At 30.4% G+C, this 26,796-nt stretch overlaps 2 protein-coding genes across 3 annotated transcripts; one reads left to right on the top strand and one right to left on the bottom strand.

Annotated features, from left to right (window-relative positions):
- The first annotated feature begins 2,050 nt into the window (after positions 1–2,050).
- Positions 2,051–3,628, top strand: LOC109815833 (protein NODULATION SIGNALING PATHWAY 2). Its single transcript, XM_020380643.1, has one exon. It carries the CDS (start codon positions 2,051–2,053, stop codon positions 3,626–3,628), a length of 1,578 nt encoding a protein of 525 aa, XP_020236232.1.
- Positions 3,629–7,848: 4,220 nt separating this feature from the next.
- LOC109815829 (gamma-interferon-responsive lysosomal thiol protein) lies at positions 7,849–26,503 on the bottom strand. Of its 2 annotated transcripts, XM_020380639.2 has the most exons (6): positions 26,122–26,503; positions 25,242–25,307; positions 23,994–24,134; positions 22,464–22,556; positions 22,263–22,372; positions 7,849–7,865 (listed from the first exon to the last, which is right to left on the bottom strand). In XM_020380639.2, exons 1-5 carry the CDS (start codon positions 26,431–26,433, stop codon positions 22,289–22,291), a joined length of 696 nt encoding a protein of 231 aa, XP_020236228.2. In that variant the 5' UTR covers positions 26,434–26,503; the 3' UTR covers positions 7,849–7,865; positions 22,263–22,288. The 2 variants fall into 2 exon arrangements, with proteins under 2 accessions (XP_020236228.2, XP_020236226.2); XM_020380637.2 differs by lacking the exon at positions 7,849–7,865 and having other exon boundaries at positions 22,044–22,372.
- Between the last annotated feature and the right edge of the window lie 293 nt (positions 26,504–26,796).

Raw genomic sequence — 26,796 nt, 5'->3', positions numbered from 1 at the left:
AAAAAAAAATTAAAAAATTACACTTTCAAGTTTTTAGAACAAATGGATGATTTAGAGTTTGTTTAAATAAATTTATCCATAAACACTTTTAAGAATAAAAAAATAGAAAATTAAATTAAATTATTTTATTTTATAAATTAAAATTAGTTTATATATAAACTATTTTGTAGAAGCTTCTCATCATAATTCCTTCAAAATTTTATTTTTAACTTATATATATATATATATAATAATTTTAGTTTATGAAAAAAATAATTTTTTCTTTCTATTTTATTTTTTTAAGAAGTTTTCTTGAAAAGTTAATTTATTTTCAAATAAATGTTTTTACTTTTTTTTTTTTCATGAGAAGATAACGATGGCCGATATTTCTTTTTCTTTGTCCTACTATAGAGGCCATCGATCGTTGGCATACTATAGTATATTTAGGTAAAATTTCTCACATCTCCTTCATAAAATATACTAAACTTCGAATCCAGTCTTGTGTATGCAGCCGCTTTAAATCTTGGGGCCAGCTATCCCACCCTTTGAGGTGCCTCCAACGTAGCGAGGAGATTAGTCATTGCTGTCGGCGGTAGATACTCTAGGAACAAACCAAAAAAAAAAATCAAACCAAATTAATTAATTTGACCAAAAAAATTGATAAACCGGTCAATTGTTCAAGACGTTTAATTTAGAAAACTAAATTTGTAAAAAAATAATGATAAGTAATTAAGTCCTATACGTTTAGAATTATTTTTTAAAAAAATAACGAATAATTAAGATGTTGTTTCGAGATTATTTGAAATACATACATTATGAACTTAGTTTTAATTGATGTAAAAAAAACTTAATTTTAATAAAATTAATTTATACAAATATAAAATTAAAAATATTATGTACATTATTAAACTCAAATATATTATCATGTTACTTAATTATAAATACATATTATTTTATTATCAATATATAAATTTAAAGATTATATTAATTATTAATTATAAAAGCACATTATAGCACAATTGAATCAACATCAATTTTCAATCCAGATTTTAAAACGTCGTCCTTCGTAGTATTAAAATAAACAAAATAAATTATGAACATATCATATTATATTTCCATTATTTTTTTTAAAACACTTGCTCAAATACTTATGTCATAATTAGATATTTTCGAATTACCATACACTGCATGCAATATACATATACATTCCAGTACTGCATATAATATCTTATGAAGCAAAACGTAACTGTATTCAATACGTTAAAGATTAACTAATCAATTTCTTGATTATAATATGCATGGAATACTATTATATTTGGTATAAGAAGGGGAACATTCCATAAAAGCTGCCAAAAGAAGAAGAATACTATTGCAGGCAACATAATACGAATTAAAAAAAAAAACTTGGTTGAAAGAGATCGGTGATTTTCTTTCATGACAAGATAACGATGAGTTTGATCTATATGTTTAAAATACTTAATTATTAATTAATTATATTGAATTTTGTTGGTGCTAAAACATAGTTTAAAATGTTGTTTAACTGTTTTTCTTTTTGGTTATAAAATTTTTTTTCTACAGTACATTAAATAATTTCATATTATTCAACAATTAATTTCTCATGCAAATCTACTAAAATTTTGCAAATTGTTTCCAAAAACAAGTATTTAAAAAAAAAAAACTGGGAGATATATATTTTTTTCTATACTCTATTTTTACACTATCTTCTACCAGTTTTATAGACAACAACCTTTGTTTGATTATATTTTGAAAACTTTTTTTTAATATAAATATAAATGAATCACTCCCTAACCATCCAAATTTTAAAAAGTCTTGCTAAATAGTATTATTATACTATATCCCTTCCGAAAATTGTTCCATGTGTCTAACTATTTAACCATGGTTAATTTCTTGTTTTATTCTTTTCTTCTTTCCTTACCTTGGTTTCTGACTTTTGTCGTCACATTGTTCTCATCGATTTTCCTCCTATAAATATTCAATCATGAACTCTCACCAAAACTCATCCAAATTCAGAAACAAGAGTCTTGTGTATAAGCCTTAGAAGAAAAAAAAAATGATGCACCCTGAGATTCTAGAATCCCCATCATGCTCATCATCATTCTACCAAGCCAATACCTCAACCATTGATCTTCAATTTGAGCACCATGGCTTCTTAGTGGATCCTTCTGAATTCAATTCCCTTTTCAACACTCTAGAGGACACTTCCTCTGAAGCTTCCTCACTTTCTTTACCTTCCATCATGTTCACCAATGACAATTTTGTCCATTACCCAATTGAGAAAGACATTTTTCAACTTCCAACATTGATGGATGAGTATGACTATGATTTGTCAATGGATTTTGATGAATTTGATCATATGCTAAGGGATGATCATCATAAAAGTGAGGTAGAAGATACTACTATTACTTGGAGTCCTACCTCATCTTTGAACTCAGATTTGTCATCAAACCAAAAACCACTTACCTTGCCTCATCAAGGCATGGAAATTGAAAACCAAGTGAGTCTTCCACACATGTTGGAGGCTCTCGGAGAAGCCATATTTCAAGGGGAGAAGCCACTAGCAAAAGTGATCATGAGATGCATCATGCAGAAAGTTAGTCCAATTTCTGAACCCCTTGAACGCCTTGCATTCTATTTGTGCCAAGACATGATGAAAACAAGCCAAGGGGATTGTTGTTACCTCACACAAGAGGCTTCCAAGAACTTTGAGGCAACTTTTAAGGCTTTCTACCAAGGCCTCCCACATGGGAAATTTGCTCACTTTGTGGCTAATTTGGCCATTATTGAAGCCTTGCCACATGATTGTGAAGTCATACACATAGTGGATTTTGACATGGGAGAAGGGTCTCAATGGCCTCCGTTGATTGAGGCCATTGCAACCCTTCACAAGACATTGAAGTTGACATCAATAAAATGGGGAGAGGAGAGTTCTGAGGGTGTTTGTGTTTCTTCTCCATGGAGGTTTGAGGGAATTAGAAGGGATCTCTATGAGCATGCTAGATCTTGTGGGGTGAAGTTGGTGGTGGAGGGGAAGGGAATAGAGGAAGTGGTTAGTGAGCTTAAGAAAATGAACAAAAGGGGTGGAAGGAGAGAATTTTTGGCCTTCAATTGCATGGTGGATCTTCCACACATGGGGAGAGGGAGGAGTAGAAAGCATGTCATGGAGTTTCTAGATTTGATCAAGAGTTGTGGTTGCAAGGGAGTTGTCACTTTTGGGGATGGGAGAGTTTGTGAGGAATTGGAAAATGATGACTTGGAATTCAGGTCATTCTTTGAGAGGCATTTGGTGCATTACAAGGCATTGTTAGAGTCAGTTGAATCACATTTCCCAAATCAATTCTTAGATGCAAGAACTGCCATGGAGTGCCTATTTGTGGCACCTTATGTCTCTTCTCTTGCTTGGTTGCAAAAGTGGGAGGAGATCATAGAGGATTCCTATTTTAAGACAGAGATTGGCTTAGAAGGTTGTGGATTGAGCAATGCAATTTTAATGGAAGTCAAAGAGATGTTAAATGGATGTGAAGAAGGGTTATTATATCAGGCTAGGATTGAAGGAAAGAATTGTGACAATCAATTGATTTTGGAATGGAAAGGAATCCAGCTAGTAAGAGTTTCAATTTGGAGAAATTAAAATCAATAAGGCCAAGGGTTTACCTACATTTGTATATTCCAATGTTGTGTAGTTTTGTACAGATTCTTTGTGCTCATAATGTATATATTCAGTATTTTGTTCATAATATAAAACTAATATGTTAAATTGACAATTTGATATAACACATGTTGTTGTCTTATTAGTTGTCTACATTACCTTAATTAATATTGGATTAAAATCTTTTTCATCTCTACAAATGTGTAAGGATGAATTTATTTTGGGTCATCATTCTCTATTCTTAGAAATGTATAAAATAAGAATATTTATTTTCACGTATGTAATAAGTTTACTAGTAACTATTTCGAGTATCTTTTATTGTCAAAAAAGTTATATTCCGATGAAGAAGGGAATTTTATACACATGGTGGTAGTGGTAGGATGAGTATATGATATTCTTATGAGAATATTAAAAATTATTTCTATGATTCTTATAACTTTCACTTTTTAAAATTTTTTATTTAAATTATTTTAAATTTTATAAAATATTCCTGGGAATTTTTAAATGAATTAAACTTCTATTTTTTTTATTATATATATTATCAAAAATAACATTTCGAGTTATATTATTTCTAGAAACATAATTTGCAAGAATACAAAATTTCATGAAACAAACTTTCCCAAATTATCCATTTTCAATCTTTTATTTTAAATTTCTTCTTTCTTTTTTAAAATTTGTCAAATTTTATCTCTATAACTAACTCTATTAATATAATTTGATAGTAATACTCAGTTAACGCTACTGTTTTTTTGGCTTATAAATTAACACATATGCCTGACGTTCAAAAAACAAATTGACAAGAATACTTCACTTTGATGACCGAGCAAATTAGATTAACCGAGTCCGTAATAAATATAAAATTTGACAATTTTGAGAAAAGAGAGAACGATATTTTAAAAATAAGAGATTAAAAATAAACTTTTACATATTTATACAGAAAAAATATATGTTTAACCCAAAATGATTTATGGATTTGGTTTTCTACTGCATCGATGCTAGATCTCTATTAAAATTACGATAAAATATATTTGGTACAAAACCAACACATAAAAAAGAATAGGTTAAAACCCTTATTTGGTCTTTGATAACATTTTTTTTGTTTCAATTTAGTCTCACTTTAATTTTTTGTCTCAATTTGGTTTTCAATAATTTAAATTATTGCAATTTGGGACTTCCGTCCAAATGATTTAAACGGAGTTAATTGATGGTCACGTGGCATCCACGTGGATGCCACATAGATGCGTACGTGAACGCCAAATTTTCTGAAAAAACCTGGAACCAGAACGGCCCGTTCTGAAACCAGAACGGGTCAGAACGGGCCATTCTAGATGCACTCTTGGTGTGTTAATTTTGCATCCGGAACGGCCCGTTCCAGGTGCAAAATTAACATACTAAGAGTGCAACCAGAACGGGCCGTTCTAGTTTCAGAAAGGGTCGTTCTGGTTTCAGAACGGGCCGTTCTGGTTCTAGAATACCACACACGAATGGACACTGATTATAGTTTACGGTTGTGAATTGTGAAAGAAAAAAGACCCAAGGTACAAAGCATTTCAAACACTGGATTTGGTAATATTGGCAATGAAAATTGATAACATCAATTGCTAAACAATTGGGCTATACAGTGTATCATTAAGGACCATGCAGTGTATCACTAAAGATAATGGTAGCATATTTTATTTCATTGTTAGTCAAACTGGAGTGAACCACTTACTACCAAATTGACACTATATAGTCAAGGATGAAACAAAACGGTGTTTTCCCTTGAGCGTTACCTAAATGATTTTCTTTCTCAGTAATTTCTTGGAACTTTTTTAGTATATGTTATGTTCTAAATTTTTGTTTTCAGTTTCTGAATTATGTTTCTGTCTTTGAATTTATGATATGTTATGAATTTTTATTTTCAATTTTTAATCACATTGCAACATTTTGGTAAACGCATGCATGAAGTTGGCTTTCTGGAACGGGCCGTTCTGAATCCAGAACGGCCTGTTCTAAAAGCAGAACGGCCCGTTCTGATGCTTTCATGGTGTGTGAAATTTGCATTTGGAACGGCCCGTTCCGGTTACAAAATTAACACATACCATGTGCAAGCAGAACGACCCGTTCTGGTTTCAGAATGGACCGTTCTGGCTCCAGGTGTATTCGTGCAATTTGGCGTCCACGTATGCATCTACGTGGCATCCACGAAAATGCCACGTGACATCAACGTGACCAACAGTTAACTCTGTTTAAATCATTTGGATGAAAGTTCCAAATTGCAATAATTTAAATTATTGAGGACCAAATTGAGATCAAAAATTAAAATGGGACTAAATTGAAACAAAAAAATGTTATCAGAGACTAAATAAGGGTTTTAACCAAAAGAATATGAATTGAAGACACATTATTCTAAAAAAAAATATATATATATATATATATATATATATATATATATATATATAACTATTTGATATTCAGTTTTGTCTAATTCCATTATCATTTTCTTTATTCATCTGCTGTGTTACAGAGGATCTCTATCTATAAGTTTGTGCAGCTTGAGCTCTGTAACTGGTTAGAGAATATTTCCATTATCATTATCATTATGCATTCTTTTATAAGTATACAATTTTTTTTTCACAATCATTTGTTATACAATTATTTACTTTCACGAGTTCAAAAATAGAGTGTAAAATTGTAAATGATTATTATTTTTTAACGGTGCAAGGAGGATAACGAACAACCCAACAAGACATAAAGTAATAACTCAACACTTTTTTACTTATTACAAGAAATTAGTAGATATCTTGAACTACATTATTCATAATTAATATATGCATATCATACAACCAAGTGTTATTATTATTTTCTTAATTGTGGATTAAAAAATTTAAATATATGATATAAAGAGATTGTTTGAGACTATACACACTAAGTAGCTTATTAAGGAAGTCAAGTAAATTTATATTTATAAATAATATTTGAATCCATCTCAAGTTTAATAAAGAATAATCAATTTAATCAAATATAGATACAAGTACAGATAATATTCAATTAATCGATGAGAATGACTATATATATATATACTAACCTTGTATCCATACGGTACTTATTTTAAATTTTTAAATACTTAATTTTTTTTAAAATTTATTTAGAATTTATTTAATTTTTACTGTATTTTTAATTTGTATCAAATAAAACTCAATAAATATAACTTTGTAATTATTATTTTGTTAAATTTTTTTATTTTTATATTTTAAAAAAATAATATTTATTTAATTTTTAAATAAATACAAAACAAATATAAATATATCAAATATTCGATAAATACGAGAATTAAGACATAAATTTCATATCCACTAAATATAAAAACAAAAATAGATATAAAATAAAAAATGGGGATGGGAATAGAAAATAGAAAATTTCGTGTGAGTCTCGTTATCATCCCTAAGCCCGACCATTGTTTTGAAATAAAATTTTATGTCTGATAATGAAAATTAAACGTTTTTCCCCCGACAAAACGATGAAAATCAAATATTTCTTCAATATGAATATCAATTCTTTCAGAATTTGCAATTTTCGTAATTAACTATTTTACATGTTATTTAAGGGTGTATAAAATCGAAACAACAACTGGCCCAAAACCTTAAAAATCGATTAAAAAAAATCAATTACGTTTAGTTTAGTTTTTGTTTTACCAAATCGCACGTTTCGATTCGGTTTGCGATTAGGAATTGCAAAACCAACTCATCACAAACCAAACTAAATTGCAACTTTTATATTAATATTTTTTTTCAAATACGGATAGGTATATTGTATGTATAAGTATATATGATAATGAGAAAGAAAGGATAAAAAGAGCTTATACATTCATTTTTTTTAGCTATCGTATGTTAATTTAAGTTTCGTGCTTTTATCAACCAATCAAAAATATTAGAAGTGTTACGCTTAACTTATATATCGAGAGGATTAATTAAATTGATCAGAAAATCTTGTTTTAGAAATTGGCAGAACTTATTACATTGAAATTGTTTTATTAGGAGGAATGTGATAATATACAAAATTAAAGCTTTCTACTGTTTATTTTCTTCCATTACCAAACCTGATAATGTATCAAGATATATCACTGTCTAAACCGATAACGTGACAATATAAAAATTATAATTTATTTATCTCCTAACTCACCTGTTCATTTGGAGAGTGAGGGGACCCAAAGCCAGAGAGGAAAAGAGGAAGAATGCATCTGAAATACACATGCATTTAGCAAAGCAAGTTTAATAAAGGAAAAAGTTAAAAAAAAAAAAAAATCATTCTTTGCTGTTTATTGCATTCTACAAGGAATTAATCTTATGCATGCAGGTATAAGATTAAACATATATATATATATATCAAAGTACTTAAATTTGAGTCTTTATATATCAAAGTACTTTTAACAGTTCTAAAGAGGCAAACAAAGGGTATTGGACTCACATATGAGAATGAGTCTTGTAAGTCCGTTATAGTTCAAATTTGTCAATTTGTCTGCTTGCCTTTTTTATCTTTCAATTTAAGAGTTGATCCGGTATTAAAAAATCTCGACCCTCTCGGATCTAATATTTTATTCTCTAAACAGTCATATTCAGATAAAGTTTATCCATTAGATTTTCAACCAGTTTATGGGATAAGGTTTATCCTTTAATTTTCGGATGGTTTATGGGCTTCTCAAGAGCTTTAAAACTCTATGAATAGAGGCCTCTGCAACACTATTTAATCATCCCTAAAGCTTTCCTCTCTTCCTCCTCTTTACTCTCTTTTAGATCCTCATTCGTCCATTGCCAGTTCTGTTCATCAAATTACTTGAGACGACCCTGTTGTATCTTGGGGGCTTACATGTATCTCGTGGATAAGTCTTTAAGGTTAGTGTCATCACATGCCTCATGAAAAATTATCTAACGTGTTTATTCAGTGTTTTAGGTTATTCAATGTTTCAGGTTACCTTATGTGTTTGCCTTATAAAACAATAACCTTAAGGACTTAATATGGTTGATGCTTCAAACACTGTTGCCGCCACTATCGTGCCTTCACCACAACGACCATCACATATGCAAAAACTTTACCCGAGGTATCCAAATTCGAAGTCTTTTTTGGCCAAAATTTTCGACGGTGGTAGGAGCGTATCCATTTCATATTGGACATGCACAAAGTTGTTTACGCTCTTATCGTTTCGAAGCCAGATTCTTCTAACTCAACATTCAAATCAGATGATTGGTCTCAGGTCAATAAGGTTTGTTGTCATACTATTCTTAGTGCTTTATATAACGATCTCTTTGATGTGTACTACTCATACAAGGAAGCCAAAGATATATGAGACTCTATGATAATGAAGTACACTAAGAAGGACACTATTAGACAATGCTTCATCATTGGTAACTACTATCATTGGGAAATGACTGAAGAAAAGGACATTAAAATGCAAATAAATGAATACCATAAACTACTAGAGGACCTCAAATCAAAAAACCTCTTTCTCCCTGATGTGTTCATTTTTTAGCTACTCATTGAAAAATTACTAGAAAATTGGACTAACTACAAGCAACACCTAAAGCATAGGCATAAACAAATGTCACTCACGGATTTGATCACCCACATCATAATAGAGGATGCAAATCGCAAGGAGTGTGCTGCGGCAAAGGCGAAATCATTGGCAACAAAGGCAAACGTGGTACAAGTGTAGGACCAACCCTATAAAAGAGGTATGATCAAAAGAAAAATAAGTACAATTCTAAGAATTATTACCCTTGTGCTACTAACCCCACCTTTAAGAAAAAAAGCAATTTCTTTGTCTATGGAAAGCCAAGGCACCATGCACCTCAGTGCCATTTTTAAGCGTTTAGAAACGACAATCCTCTTAAGGCTAAGGTTAACCTGGATGAAAGGGATGGTGTTATTGTTACGGTCGTTTCTTAGGCAAATATTATGACCAATGTGAACAAATGAGTGATAGACTGTAGGGCTACTCGCCACATATGTGAAAGCATAAATGCTTTTGCCTCCTACACTATTGTGGGGGTGTAGAAGAGCAATTGTACCTTTGTGATTCTAGGACCACTCTAATTCTAGGAAAGGGCAAAGTTCTTCCAAAGCTTACATCTGGTAAAATGCTATCTTTAAATGATGTGTTGCATGTTCCTTCCATCAAAGTCAACTTAGTTTCTATAGCATCGTTAGGCAAAGTGGGGGTTAAAGTATCATTTGAATTTGACAAAATTGTTATGACTAAGAATAATGTTTTTGTGGGTAAGGGTTATTATTACCAAGGCCTCTTTGTACTGAATATATCTAGAATAACTAGTGAAACTACATATCTTTTTGCTTATATGATTGATTCTTTTAATATGTGGCATGCTAGATTAGGACATGAAATTCTATGTATGTTTTATAATTGAAACAACTAGGTATGATTAACATGCATGATTAACAAGTTGGCAAATGTGAAATATGTATTGAATCAAAGCTTATTAAGAAAACATGTCATCTTGTGTTTCATGAATCTGAATCGCTTAGTTTAATTCATTCTAATCTTGTTGATTTAAAACAAACCATGTCTAGAGGTGGTAAGAACTATTTTGTAACTTTTATTGATGATTTTTGTAGATACACAAAAGTTTACTTGATTAAACATAAAGATGAGGCATTTGACATGCTTTTATCCTATAAAGTGGAAGTTGAAAATTAGTTAAATAAAAAGATTAGATCTAATAGGGGTGGTGAATACACTTTATTTAATGAATACTGTGAAAATGAAGGTATAATTCATGAGGTAACCCCACCTTATTCACCTGAATCCAATGGAGTAATTGAGAGAAAAAATATAACTCTTAAAGAAATGATGAATGCCTTGTTGATTAGTTCTTCCACTCCTGATAATCTTTTGGGAGAAGCCTTATTAACTGTGTGTTTTTTACAAAATAGAATATCTCATAAAAGGACTGGTAAAACACCTTATGAGTTATGAAAAAGGATATCAGCCTAACCTAAAATATTTGAGAGTGTGGGGTGCCTAGCTAAAGTTTTGTTACCTGATCCTAAGAAAAGGAAAATAGGGCCTAAAACTTCTCATTGTATGTTTAATGGTTATGTTGAACGTAATGCTGCCTATAGGTTTCTTGTCCTTAAAAGTAGTGTGGTTGATTGTAATACGATAGTAGAAACTAAGAATATTGAATTTTTTTAAGACAACTTTCCTTTGAGGATTGGTACTAGTTCTTCTCAACCTTCACCTTTAGAAACCTCTAGTGAATCTATGTTTGAGGACTTGAGGAGAAGTAAAAGGCAAAGGAAATAAACATATTTTGGGAATGATTTTTATACCTATCTAGTTGAGGATGATCCAATAAGTTTCTCAGAAGCTATTTGTAACACCCCAATTTTTTTAAAAAGGTACTTTTGTAATTAATGGCATTTTGTAATTTTAATAAAGGAATAAGGGTATTTTTGTAATTTTATTATTAATGGCATTTTTGCAATTTTATTAAAGTTTGAGGGGTAAAAGGGTAACTTGGAACGGGCCGTTCCAAGCAATAAAAATATACTGAAATTTCAAGTTGAGAACGGGCCTAGAACGGGCCGTTCCAACAAGGAGAACGGGCCGTTCCGGAGGGAGAACGGGCCGTTCTGCTGAGATTGAGAACGGGCCGTTCTGGTTTTAGAACGGGCCGTTCTGCTTTTTGAAAACGGGCCGTTCCGATATTAGAACGGGCCGTTCCAGTTGAGAATTTTACGCATATTTGAACGTTCCGGAACGGGCCGTTCCGAAATCAGTACGGGTCGTTCCGGGTGCGTCAGATTGCCTATAAATAGGAGGCAGGGGGCTGTGAAAAAAATCATACAGCCAGAAGTGGAAATTTAGAGAGAGAAAGAGAAGAGAGAGAGAGAGAGAGAGAGAGAGAGAGAGAGAGAGAGAGAGAGAGAAAGAGAAAGAAAGAGGGAAAGAGAGGGAAAGAAAGAGGGAATCTAGAGGGGGGGAGGTTCTGCTCAAGTTTTAGCTCCTACTTATCCAGGTAACGGGGAGGAGAACCTTATCTCTTTAAAATTTTATCTACCTCCTATTTTTATTTATTTATGTTATTTTTTTATGTATATTTATTTAGTGGGGTGTCCCTAACCTCATTTATTTGCTTAACCTTTGATTATTTTTGTCTATAATAATTATTAAGGTGTTCATATTTTATATTGTTTCATTATTTTATAATGATTGTCATTTTTATTTATATCATTGGTATTCTTAATATATTCTTTTTACATAGATATATTTATTGTAAATATATTTATAATCAACTATGTTATAGTTGTGATATCTTGGACTCGTTTTGTTGTTATTTCTTCACGTATTTATGAAGATAAATATTGTTCTATGGCCATAGAAGATAAAATTTGAATTTATTTATAGCTGGAGGTTTGACCTTGGGGATTTAAATGAGTAAGAAATGAAGGTGAAATATCCTATTGTTGATTAAGGTGAAATATCCTTTTATTGGTTGATGTTATGATGATGCTCATTTATCCTGACTAGTCACTACAAGTATAATTCAAATTTTATTGTATCATGAAAATTTAATATATGAGTTGTATATATATTTATATTTATATATATACATATATATGTTTAATATTGATTACAAATAATTCTGTTTATTCTTTTGAATTATTGTATTTATTGGATATTGTTCTTACTCCTCTCTTTTCTTTGTTTTTATAAATTAAATATATTACAAAATAGATGGATCTACTTTGGATTCCAGATCATTTTGCAGTTGATATAGCTGTGGTATTCCTTGGAAGGAGGCTATTTGATGAATCTATTACAATTTTTGTAAATTTATTTTCACTATCAATGTAAATATTGTAATAAAAGTGAAAGAAAAATATATTGTGTAAAATAATACATTATTGTAAATATTTTAGAACGATATATCATGTATTAAATTCACAAAATATGATTGTTCTTTACCTTTATCTTTATTAAAAAAAAAAAAAAATATATATATATATATATATATATATATATTGTTAACGATATAATTGTGAAAATATTTTATAAGAAAATATATAATTATTATTATATAAATTGGGCGTTAGAATCGGGCGTTACATTAAGTGGTATCAGAGCAGGTCGATCCAATTGGCCGTGAGTTATGAGTTTACCGTGCTCATTTGGTAGAGTTTATAGTTTTAGCGAATGAATCCAAGAAAGTTTTGAATGTTTTGATAAAAGGCTCAAGTGTACATCTCTGTTATTTTATTTTACATGATTTGGAAGTTATTAATTATTCCTAACTAGGAGGCACTGCCACCTTTACTGGAATCAATTTATATTTCCTTTATTACTTTTAAAATCTTATTATATGATTTATTATATTTGATGCTTATATATTGATTTTTATGGGATAGGTTGAATAAGGGTTTTATTTTAGCTTCTAAGTTCTTTGTGCTAAATATGTAAGTTATTTTGGTTTAGGATTGTAGGAAGAAGCTTAAATAATGGTTTGAAAGTGTTTAAGGTATTTTTGTGGCTTTAGACTTTGGTGCGCTCTTTTGGCTGATCAATACAGGGAATGTCTTAGCTGCAGTTTTGTTGTGCCAGTACAAGTATTATATTGATAGAGTTGGATTTTATGATCTTCATAAAGTTGTAGTCTTGGATGTTAACTTTTAAAGGGCACCAAAATCAGGTACAATGGAGATTAGAACTTTCGTTATGACTATTTTAGTAAACAAAGGTCTAGCTGTTAGCGCAGATTATATCTATTACAATTTTTGAAAATTTTAGCTAAGTATATGATCATTTTAGAATTTCAAGTCTTCATAAGAGTGATAGCTTATCCTGTTAGCTTTCTTTTGGTGATAGGTTTGAGATCATTTGGATGATTATAATTTTCTATGTATCATTTTCGTTGATAGTTGTTAAAGAGATATATATGTTATCATATGATGTTTGTGAGTTATTAGGAAATCAATTTTATTCTGATATTCTGAGGTGTTGTATTGTGGATCAAAAGTTTCTTTAAGGTTGTATGATGTTATGGGGAAAAAGGTTGTTCATGTACAGGTCATACGTAGTAAACGGTAATTGATTCATACATGCTTAAGGATGGTATATATGAAGGATTAAAGTAAGTATTTTGATATGATTTGATATGCATGTATGTTGATATGTGGATAGATAACTTTAGGGATCAAGTAATGAATATTTGTGTGTTTAGTGAGATTGACCTTAGGATGTGATATCATCATATTGGAGTTAAGGGTGAAGATATATCCAAGACAACATTACGCTAAGTTATCTAAGTATGAATTTTTATTGTATAAAGTGAATTTTCTAGGTCTTGTAATTTCTAGTGGAGATATGATATAGATCTATCTAGAAATTGTATTTAAGTGGGAGATACCTAAGTCAATTAGTGAGGTTAAGAAGTTTCTTGCATTAGCTTATTAATATAGGAGATTTATTGAGGAAATTTCTAAGATATCATTACTTTTGTTTGGATTCACCAAAAAGAGAGAGTTGCCTTTATGGAATAGTAAGTGAAGGTAGTTTTCAAACTCTTAAGGAAATATTGCTTAGTGTTAAGATTATCAGATTTTAGTAAGTGTTATGTGTTATATAGTGATGCTTCGAAAACGGGTTTGAGTGGATCGTTGATGTAAGAAGGAAAGGTAGTAGTTTATATTTCTAGGTATCTAGGTATGAAAAAAAAAATTCATGAAAAAAAAAATTTACCTTACCCATAACCTTGAATTAGAGATTGTAATATTTACACTTAAGATTTTGGAGACATTACTGGTATGATTCTAAGTTTGAGATATTTAGTGATCATAAGAATCTTACACATCTGTTTGATCCAAAGGAGTTGAATATGAGACAAAGAGATAGTTCAAAACTGTTAATGATTAAGATTTTAATTTTAGTTGTTATTTGGAAAAAGTCAATGTGGTAATCGATACTTTGAGTACGAAAGCTCTGTATATATCTCCTCTTATGGTTAAAGGGATGTATATTTGCTCACATTAGAAATTTAAGTTTGACTTGGGTGTAGATGGAATGGTAAAATTAGAGATCTAGTATGTGTACCTAGTGAACTTATGCTTAAGTGTTTGATCTTTGGAAAGGTTGTGGAAAGACTCACAAAAGTTAAACCAATATTGTGACAGATGCCTTGATTATGATGATCACTGATATATTATTTTTTATTATTTAAGGATTGGATTTGATTGAAGAATTTAGAAACTTAAGCGTGATGTGTAAGCTCACCCTTAGGAACATTGAATTGAGTATGTTGAAAGGACTAATAGATTAATAGATGTGATTAGAGGACTCAGAAGTTAAATTTTTTTTTATTTTTTTTAGTGGGCTAAGTGGAAAAGATTGGTAGAGGTATAAATAGCCCTTTACGCTTGAAAGTTGATGATGTTTTGAGATTCAAAGATAGAATTTATGTGCTTAGTAATCTCGAATTAAGGAAGATGATCTTAGAAGAAGGACATAAAAGTACTTTTAGTATTCATTTAGGAGATACTAAAATGTATCAGAGTTGTGCAGCGGAAGCATGGCCTAAGGAGAAAAGAGAAGTAGAGGAATTTGGATACTAGTATATAATATGCCAAAAGTTTGAGGTGAAACACTAGAGTCTTTAATATTTTTACAGTCTTTAGACGTCCTAATTTGGAAATAAGATTCTGTATCCATGGACTTAGTTGTAGTTATGTATGATATTCTTAAGAAATTTGATCTTATGGATAGACTTACCGAGTTGCGCATCTTGTACTTATGAACATTAGAAAGAGAGATTGATAGATTTGTGCATCAATAAGGTAAAAAGTGCTACATGGGAATTAGAAAGCAAGATGCGAGAAGCTTATCCATTTCTGTTTTCAGGTAAATTTCGGGGACGAAATTTTTAAAAGGAGGGGAGAATTGTAACACCCCAATTTTTTTAAAAAGGTACTTTTGTAATTAATGGCATTTTGTAATTTTAATAAAGGAATAAGGGTATTTTTGTAATTTTATTATTAATGGCATTTTTGCAATTTTATTAAAGTTTGAGGGGTAAAAGGGTAACTTGGAACGGGCTGTTCCAAAATTGGAACGGGCCGTTCTAAGCAATAAAAATATACTGAAATTTCAAGTTGAGAACGGGCCTAGAACGGGCCGTTCCAACAAGGAGAACGGGCCGTTCCGGAGGGAGAACGGGCCGTTCTGCTGAGATTGAGAACGGGCCGTTCTGGTTTTAGAACGGGCCGTTCTGCTTTTTGAAAACGGGCCGTTCCGATATTAGAACGGGCCGTTCCAGTTGAGAATTTTACGCATATTTGAACGTTCCGGAACGGGCCGTTCCGAAATCAGTACGGGCCGTTCCGGGTGCGTCAGATTGCCTATAAATAGGAGGCAGGGGGCTGTGAAAAAAATCATACAGCCAGAAGTGGAAATTTAGAGAGAGAAAGAGAAAGAGAGAGAGAGAGAGAGAGAGAGAGAGAGAGAGAGAGAGAAAGAGAAAGAAAGAGGGAAAGAGAGGGAAAGAAAGAGGGAATCCAGAGGGGGGGAGGTTCTGCTCAAGTTTTAGCTCCTACTTATCCAGGTAAGGGGGAGGAGAACCTTATCTCTTTAAAATTTTATCTACTCCTATTTTTATTTATTTATGTTATTTTTTTATGTATATTGATTTAGTGGGGTGTCCCTAACCTCATTTATTTGCTTAACCTTTGATTATTTTTGTCTATAATAATTATTAAGGTGTTCATATTTTATATTGTTTCATTATTTTATAATGATGGTCATTTTTATTTATATCATTGGTATTCTTAATATATTCTTTTTACATAGATATATTTATTGTAAATATATTTATAATCAACTATGTTATAGTTGTGATATCTTGGACTCGTTTTGTTGTTATTTCTTCACGTATTTATGAAGATAAATATTGTTCTATGGCCATAGAAGATAAAATTTGAATTTATTTATAGCTGGAGGTTTGACCTTGGGGATTTAAATGAGTAAGAAATGAAGGTGAAATATCCTATTGTTGATTAAGGTGAAATATCCTTTTATTGGTTGATGTTATGATGATGCTCATTTATCCTGACTAGTCACTACAAGTATAATTCAAATTTTATTGTATCATGAAAATTTAATATATGAGTTGTATATATATTTATATTTATATATATACATATATATGTTTAATATTGATTACAAATAATTCTGTTTATTCTTTTGAATTATTGTATTTATTGGATATTGTTCTTACTCCTCTCTTTGTTTTTATAAATTAAATATATTACAAAATAGATGGATCTACTTTGGATTCCAGATCATTTTGCAGTTGATATAGCTGTGGTATTCCTTGGAAGGAGGCTATTTGATGAATTTATTACAATTTTTGTAAATTTATTTTCACTATCAATGTAAATATTGTAATAAAAGTGAAAGAAAAATATATTGTGTAAAATAATACATTATTGTAAATATTTTAGAACGATATATCATGTATTAAATTCACAAAATATGATTGTTCTTTACCTTTATCTTTATTAAAAAAAAATATATATATATATATATTGTTAACGATATAATTGTGAAAATATTATATAAGAAAATATATAATTATTATTATATAAATTGGGCGTTAGAATCGGGCGTTACACTATTAGTTCTTTAGATGCAAAATTTTGGAAAGAAACTATTAGGACTGAAGTTGATTCAATTAAAGAAAATAATATATGGAATTTAGTGGACTTACCTAAAGGAGAAAAACCAATGGGCTGTAAGTGGATCTTTAAAAGAAAGTACAATCATGATGGGTTTATAAAAAAATATAAGGCTAGATTAGTAGCTAAGGGATTTACTAAAAAACAAGATATAGATTTCTTTGATACCTTTTCTTGTTGCCAGGATTTCCCCTATCTGAGTGTTAATAGCCTTAGCATCTGTAACACTCCAGTTTTCAATAAAGTTATTATTATTATTATAATAATAATAATTATTATTATTATATGGTATTTGGTCATAATTATTTTAATAATTATAGAAGAATATTATTTTGTACGTTTTAAATAATTATTGTTTTGGACAATTATTTTGTACGTATTAAATAAGTATTTTTATTAGCATATTTAAATAAATATTTATATGTTTTAAGAGAAGGTTGATTTTATATGATATTTTGTTATTGAAATTATATTATTATATTTTGGGTCAGAAATATATTATTATTATAGAGGAAAAATATTTTATAATATACATGTATTTATTTTATTTAATTATTTTGAGGAAAAAGAGAAGTGGGTTAGAAGAGAAGGAAAATGGGTTGGGTTGACCCAGCCCAATAGATTAATTTTAAGGAGTCAGGTAGCGTTAACCCTATCTACCTCATTTGCGTTCTGAAGGTTAGGAAAAAAAAAAGGAGAAACAAAGAGCTCTAAGGAAGAGTACTCAGGAACGACCTTAGATCACACCTTTGTCTTCTGCTCATCCAGGTAAGGGGGGAGTGAGAAACGTCGCTCTGGGTGTGGGATTGTATGCTGGGTAGTGGGATTGGCCCCCAATCTTGTGTTTGCTGTATTTTTATGTATGCTCATGTATGAGGGGTTTCTCCTAATTGTATCTGTTTTGCTTATTATTTTTCTTATATGCAATTAATTATATGACTTGAGATCTCTATGGGTTCCTATGGGAAATCCTATGAGAAAACGGGCAAAATATGAATGTGTTCTATTTTGCCTTCTGATTACTTTGTTGTGTTCCTTGTTGGATGTGATGCATGAGTATGTGGTTAATTTTGAAAATAAATATGTTTTAATATGATCTAGAGTGCTCTATGGGTTCCTGCGGGAAACCCTATGAGAAATAGGCAAATTATGAAATATTTTCTATTTTGATTTCTGATTTTTCTGTTATATTCCTTGTTTGATGAGATGTAAAAATATGTATTTAATTTTATAAATAAACGATTTTTGATATAAATTAAAGTGTTATGTGGAGGCTTTGTGAATATGATGATGTAAAGTGAAATGTGATTGAGACATGGGATATGAAATGTGATAATGAAATATGATGACGAAATGCGATGATGTGATATGACCATGGAAAATGATAATGTGATATGAGAATGCATAGAGTCTTGATTGACATGCATCATTTGCATAAGTGTTTTAAGGGTACGATATAAAATACACCGCCAGAGAAGGCTCCCTAGTGTAAAAGCTTTGGGGATTAGTCCTTAGGGATAGCTCGGTTTGGAAGTCCCAGTCTCGCCCATTGTGTGCATGAGATGTATCTTGTGCAACTTAGCTATCCTGACGAGACTCTGGTAGTATATCCTTCTAGTGAGAGTGCGCAGAGGGTGTGACCCGGCATGTACTCCTAGACTACTCTTCGTGTATTGCTAGAGGCAATATGCCATGTGATGTTTTAGTGGCGCCACATGCATGATAATGTGAAGTTCATGTCCATGCATGTGCATCCTTATTATTAAATGATGATAAATTACTATTTGTATGACTTGGATGATTGAATAAACTATTGTTGTTGATTGATCTATGAGGTAACTGTATTGTTTGTGTTTGGCTATCCGGTGTGCGTTCCTACACCGTGAGCCAGAGTGAGATGTTTCTCAGTCCCTTCTTTTGTGTTGTTTCTCTTGTTTGATATACAGGTGATCATCAGCGTGAGGCTGAGGATGTTGGTGATGAAGCTTAGGCTTCTATGTTGGGTTTTTCTCTGATAGGACATATGACATCGGGACATAGATAGGATTAGTTTAAAATGTTCTTATTAAATTATTTTGGAAAATTCAGTTTTATTTCTTTGTAATTTTACTGGCATGTTATTTGGATTAAGTTTATGAATGTGAAATCTTTACCCTTACGTGGTTGGAAATTTGATTTTTATTGATGAAAAATTCTATTTTTTTTATAATTACTGTATATGTATGTTGGGGTAGAGGGTGTCACAGCATCTATCCACATGCTTGTGATACATCAAATAGATGTAAAAGCAGTTTTCCTAAATGGTGAAATAGAAGAGGAAATTTATATGACTCAACCTGAAAGGTGTGTGATTTCTAGTCAAAAGAATAAAGTGTGTAAACGTATGTTGGGGTAGAGGGTGTCACAGCATCTATCCACATGCTTGTGATACATCAAATAGATGTAAAAGCAGTTTTCCTAAATGGTGAAATAGAAGAGGAAATTTATATGACTCAACCTGAAAGGTGTGTGATTTCTAGTCAAAAGAATAAAGTGTGTAAACTCTTAAAATCCTTATATGGTTTAAAACAAGCACCAAAACAATGCATGAAAAATTTGATCAAGTTTTACTTAATGATGGGTTTACTCCCAGTAGTGCTAATAGATGTGTGTACACCAAATCTGTGAATGATGATTGTGTTATCATATGCTTATATGTGGATGACATGCTTATTTTTGGTACTTGTGATGATATAATGTTCAAAACTAATTTTTTTCTTACTTCTAAGTTTGATATGAAAGACATGGGTGAGGCAAGTGTAATATTGGGAGTTAAAGTTGTAAGGAAAGGTGATAGCATTTTACTATCCCAAGGACATTATGTTGAGAGACTTATTAAGAAGTTTGATTATTATGACTTAAGTCTATGACTACCCGTTATGATGTTAACTCTCGACTAAAACAAAATAAAGGAGTTTCTCTTGCTTAATCTTAGAATGTCCAAATTATAGGGAGTTTGCTACATCTAATGAACTTTTCCAAACCCAACATTGCATATGTAGTAAGTAGACTAAGTAGATATACCTATAGTCTCAATCAAGACCATTGGGAAGCTCTTGCAAGACTCATGAGATACTTGAGAGGTACCATGGATTATGGTATTGAGTATAGTGGATTTCATGTTGTATTAGAAAAATACAATGATGCTAATTGGATCTTCAATTCAGATGACACAAAATCCACTAGTGGCTATATGTTTACACTTGGTGTGGTTCGATTACATGGAGATTAATCATTCAATCTATTATTGTTAGATCAACTATCGAGTCAGAGTTTGTAGCTTTGGAGATGATTGCTACTGAGGCTGAGTGGTTGAGAACTTGTTGGTAAACATTCCTCTAGGAGTGAAACCAACCCCATCAGCGTCAATACATTATGACAGCCAATCGATAATAGCCATAGCTAAGAATAAATCTTAAAATGGAAAAAATAGACATATACAATTGAGAGATAATATAGTAAAGCAGCTGCTGAAGGATGGAACGATTTCCATTAGTTATGTGATGTCAAAAGGAAACTTGGCAGATCCTTTAACAAAACCCTTAGGAAGAAAAATGATTTATGAAACATCAAGAGGAATGAGACTAAAGGCAATTGAAAACAAACAAGTGATGGTAACTCAACCTTTATGATTGGAGATCTCATGAATGAGGTTTATATGGGTAAGAACAAGTCACCTATTAGTTCTTCTAGCACTAAAATTGATTTCTTAAATCGTTGTCCTTTCCTATAATGTGGAAAAGTGCTAGAGTTGCATTAATGAGATGATAAGTTTTATTGTTAAGCTTTATGATGAGAAAGCTTGACACATTATAAAATTTTTAATGATTTTCATATCTCTTATGGGTGGTGTATGATTTGTGGTATGCACTTGATGAAATCACCTGAGTGTTAAGTGGGGCCACTTGCATAAGATCTTGGCGAGATCTCTAAAGCACCCATGAATATCGGGCACACGCATGGCCTAATAGCACAAAACAGCAATAACAGCAATAATTGTGGGGGTGTAATGTGATTGATAAAAAAGCTAATATACACCAAGTGTTTTGGTTCATATAGCTTGCTACACCAATCTCTCTGTACATTAAGTATTATCAATCTAGGTCTAATTCATATAGCTTTCTACACTAGGTCCGATGTATTACAGCCAATATGAGAACCCAGATTCTTCCTTCCTAATCTCTCCTTCTTAATGTTAAATAAAATAAAATATTTTTATCCTTTTGAAATATGCGGAGGATTGTTGCATATATATTAATAATATATGACACATGCATGTTTATTTCAAAAAAAGTCTCATATTGTTTGGACCGCTCTAGATTTGAACCTTTATATATTAAAGTGTTCCTAACACTTCCAAAGAGGCAAGCAAAGGGTGTTGGGCTCGCACATGAAAGTGAACTTTGTAAATCCGTTGTAGTTTAAATCTGTCGATTTGCCTCCTAGTGCGAAAAATGAAATTTAAAAATATTTTTTTATTACATTAAATTATTTTAATTAATTAAGACAAACCTTGTTTGATTATCTTTTTTTATTACATTAAAGTTTATCCATTAAATTTTTGACCGATTTATAGAATAAGGTTTATCTCTGAATTTTTGAACGATTTATAGATTTCTCAAAAACTCGTAATTCTATAAATAGACGTCTCTACAACATTACGTGTTTATTTAGTATTTCATGTTATTTAATATTTCATGTTAACAATATGTGACTGGCCTTATAAAAACAACATAAGATATTTCATCTTTCCCTTAATAATTAACTATGATAGAAGTAACATATTTGCAGGGACAATGTTTCTTTTGGGAACTAGAAAGTATTATGTGCTGATCATCTTTCTGTAGCCTTTTACCTGACTAAAAGTAAAACAAGTGATATTCATTTCAAAGCAAGATTGCAGACCCCTGGAACCGCAACACCTCTGTAAGCCTTGCAAACATGGTATGTAAAATTTGCATAGTCCTGAATTAACCACAAACATTAGTATTGACGACTATATTATCAATAATCTAAATATCTTACAATGAATGACAAAGTAAGAGAAAGGACTAACTTTTCCAATAGGTTTATTGTTCACCACCACCCATGGCACAAATGAATGAGGTGGGTGAAGTTGTTTGATTTTATTAATATATCCTCTTCCAAGCTGCATAAAAATTAAAATTTAATTTAAGTACCACAAAATAAACTTACACCCTCAACATCACATTAGTCCGATCGAAATTGAATTCCAATTTCTTAAATAATTTCTTGGCTTAAATTTTGTGTGAGAAAAAAATAACAATTTAAAAGGAAGATTTTATTAAAAATAATCAGTTTTATAATAAAAATTAGTTATTAACAAAATTGGTGAATATTTTATATAAAAATATGCTAAGGAAAAAAGTCTTATACAAGGTTTTTTTTCTTTAACATAAAGTTTTAATTATGATAAATTACATATGTAACATCAGAATCAACCACTAACTTCTTTAAAAATTTCTAATGAAATTACCAATCATCTAACTAATCATAATGCAAGTTTACATGGAAAAATATAAAATATAAAAAAAAAATTGAATACAATCTTGGGTCCTAGGTAGGGATGACAACAGGACGGGTCGGATACCAGTTTCATGATACTCGCCCCTGTTCCCGTCCCCGCGACTCAAACTCATCCTCGTACCCGTACCCGTACTCGCCAGGTATATGATTTCTATCCCCATTCCCGTACCCGTCGGGTATCGAGTATACCCGTACCCGTACCAGTACCTGTAAAAAATTATTTTTTTTTATAAAAAAGCACAATATTTTTAAATTATTTTTCATTAAATTATAATTATAATTAAATTGTTTCTCTATCTCATATTTTAATCAAGAAATTTCTTAATAATTAAACAACTATAAATATTTCACATTATAATAAATAATTAAACATAATAAAATATTAAATTTTTTTTAACATAATTCAATCGGGAATGGGAACGGGTACAGGTACGGGGCGGGTATGTATATACCCGTACTTAATTTAATATATCGGGTTTTACCCGTACCCGTAATTGGTCAAACTGGGTATTTCCCATCAAAGTCGGAACGGATTCAGGTATTATCGACGGGTACAGGTTTATTTGTCACCTGTAGTCCTAGGTAGTAGTAGTAGTAGAACACACAAGTTCATTTGATTCGAAGAAATGTTTTTTTTTTTCATTTCTAATTAAAAATATCACCTTTATTTTATTTTTTTATTTTTTATTTTCAAAAGTTTGTACAAGAGATAATGAAAACAGGAAAATAAATATAAAACTTTTGCAAATTATTTCTTATAAAAACTTTTCAAAATAAGAAATAGTTTAAAAAAAAAAAAGTAGTATTTTTATAATTAAAAGTAGAAAACGTTTTGCAAACCAGACTCTTAAACCCGTAGAGGCTTGAAGTTATTATACAGTTTAATACAACATTTATCATTTGTCATACCACTATGGTCATAATTAAGAGATATTATGATTAAGTGATTAACTATAACTACCAATGACTTAATTAACCAAACAGATTCACGGAATAAACATTTTTCCATTTCCATAAAGTGAAAGAAATGTGAAATAACCTTTGTCCCATTTCCTGTGTAGAAGCAATTGAGAAAAGCTTTCTTAGGCAAACCCAACTCGTTTAAACACTCCATCCATTTGTCAACCATTCCACTAATTGCCTTATACTCCATGCAGTTAATCATCTCATATTGTATGTCCTGCATGACAATATTTTTTTACATGTCTAAGATCCATATCACAATTATATATAGAAAACATGATTGCTTAATTACCATCGGAATTATTAAGTTCAGGTTACTAAATATTCATAATTTCGGTGAATTTTTACATTATATGTATATAACATTTTAAGTTTATAATAATATATTATATGCCTTGTAAAAACTAATTATTATTAGGAACTATGTAATCCAAAATTATTTAATAATATTTCAATTAATGAAGGTAACTTAGACTACAATAAATTGTGTTTTTAGCAACATTAGAAAGATGTTGTTAAATTATAAGTAAATATTATTAATGTATTTTTTGCGTCATTTTATCAAATATAAAATAAGGTCTATCCTATTAAAGACTTTTAGCAACATTACATATTAATAAAAATATTTTAAAAAATATTATCAAAGTTGTATTTTGTAATATTTTAATAATATTTTTAAGTTTTGTAAGTTTTATAAAATGACAATTAGTATGAATATAAATTGTATTATCACTTATATTTTATAGATTTTGAGTTTGTTTGGATACAAGATAAAAACAGTTTTGAGAGATTTTCTATTAAAAATAAATAGTATTTTTTTAGAAGAATTTTTTTTAAAAACACTTCTGAACTTTGGATATTTTAAAAGTTGTGTCCGAATAGACTCTTTGTCTACAAGTCCATTGAGGTTGAAGATATTTTAAGTTTTTTTACAAGAGCAAATATTTTATGTTAATCATGTTAAATCTATATTACATATCAAAGTTTGTTTATTTTAAGGTTCATTATGTGACTATATATACTCTATATGTGTCATTATTTTATTTTATGTAGAACTTTAATTTTGAAAAATAATTAAATATTATATAAGTACACTTTTTATATGTTATTTTTTTATTTGATGTGAGACTTAATTTTAAAAAAAATTAGAAATAATAATATTAAGATTAAAAAAAAGGTTACTATATCCATAATTTAATATTTTTTTGAAAAAAAATTACAATAACCTATTAATTTAATCTATAACAATATTTTAGTAAATATAAATAGGTAAATATTGTTAAAAATATTAAATGTAATAGAGTTAATAATATATTTTACTTACCACTTCAGACCAAATATTAAGGACACAGGATTCCAAAGAATTTAGCTTGCATTCATCAGGCCCTTTCTGCAATGTAGTGTATAAGTATGAGTCATATATCAAACTTCTTACACCTCTTATCCAAATTCAAAAGAAAAAATTGTGAATAATAGTAGAAAACCTGGAAAATAATTATAATTAAAATAGAAGAAAATTGATGAAGAGAATAAAGAAAATAACAATTAAAATTATGGGAAGGTTTTTTAAGGATTCTCCGCTGTTACCGAATATGCATGGATTGCATGAAACCTTAATAGAAATTAAAAGATACGGTTAAAGTTAAATCCTCTTTCCTGTTTCCCCTGATTAAAGTGAAAATCATAACTCATAAATAACAAAAGACACATATAAAGCAAATGAACGGTTGGCAAAAACTGAATTAAATTAAATTAAAGAAACCTAAATATAGAGTAAGTCCTAATTAATCATATGATTTTTGTGTAATTATTTTCACTTGATATTCCCAGAAATGCATTAATGTTCATGTTTTCTTCTCACCTAAAATAAACTTAATTTTCATATACCAAAAAACAAACTCAATTTTCCTCAGTTTTCTCTGAGCCACTTGAGCTTGTGATAATTGATCAAAATTATTACCACTCTAAAGCAACCAAATTGAAATCAAAGCTAATTTTGCCAGTTTCATAAATTTCAGCCATGTCACATGCTGAATATTTGAATACTTGGCAAAATGTGATACCTTGTAGCAAATCAAAGACAATAGGGTTTTCCTGGTTGTGGTGGAGTCGAGAATAGTGTACACAAAGTTGAGTTCGAACTCTGTTACACTTATTATAATTCTGATTGACAAAAGTAGACAATAATAAAGATAAAGTTAAACCTGACATGATATGGAATTGTTGGTATTATTGATGTAAGCATCGGCCCAAGGGACTAGCTGAAGATTGATAATGCTGATGAGCTTGTTGTCAAAGATATTTTGCAGATCCCTAACAATGAAAGTTGCACAAGGTAGGCATAGACTATCATAGTACACTGAAAGATTAACTTTCTGATGAGCAATTGAAGCAATGTCGCCACCATGATCACCATTGTGTGAAGTAGAAGAATAAGATGCACCCTCAGATTCATGGATGAAAAAGAAAAGGACTAACATCAAGACAACGGTGATCAATAGTTTTGGAAAAACCATTTTCTTTATATTGCTAATGTAGAAAGACTTTCTTATGTGTCTCTGAGTGTGATGAGGATGTCAATTGTGAATGAATATATATAGTGGGGTAGTGTTTCAGTTTTGAGAACTTCAATCTATGTGTGACAACTCACATAGTTTTCTTCATCTGTTGGTAAATCAAATTCGAATTTCCTTTTACAGCTAGGAAAATATAGCTAAAATCCTTGATCTCTCTTTTTTGTTTTTAAGTAAAAACTAGAGGGCATGAAGCCCGAAAATACAATAAAAACAATTGTTGGGAACGGAAGATTCTATAACCTTATAAGACATGATTATCATCTATTACTCATCCTTTGAGCATTAATTATATATATATATATA

Source organism: Cajanus cajan, chromosome 3 (assembly GCF_000230855.2).
Source record: "Cajanus cajan strain Asha chromosome 3, NIPB_CcT2T_4, whole genome shotgun sequence".
NCBI lineage: Eukaryota > Viridiplantae > Streptophyta > Magnoliopsida > Fabales > Fabaceae > Cajanus > Cajanus cajan.
This window is presented reverse-complemented; position numbering and strand designations above follow the sequence as displayed.

Coding starts and splice junctions, on each gene's coding strand:
- LOC109815833 (XM_020380643.1), top strand. CDS start 2,051: ATGATGCACCCTGAGATTCTAGAATCCCCATCATGCTCATCATCATTC.
- LOC109815829 (XM_020380639.2), bottom strand. CDS start 26,433: ATGGTTTTTCCAAAACTATTGATCACCGTTGTCTTGATGTTAGTCCTT. Junction 25,308..26,121: donor ACAATTCCATATCATGTCAG/GTTTAACTTTAT, acceptor ACTACATTGCAG/AAAGGGCCTGATGAATGCAA. Junction 24,135..25,241: donor TTAATATTTGGTCTGAAGTG/GTAAGTAAAATA, acceptor ATTGTCATGCAG/GACATACAATATGAGATGAT.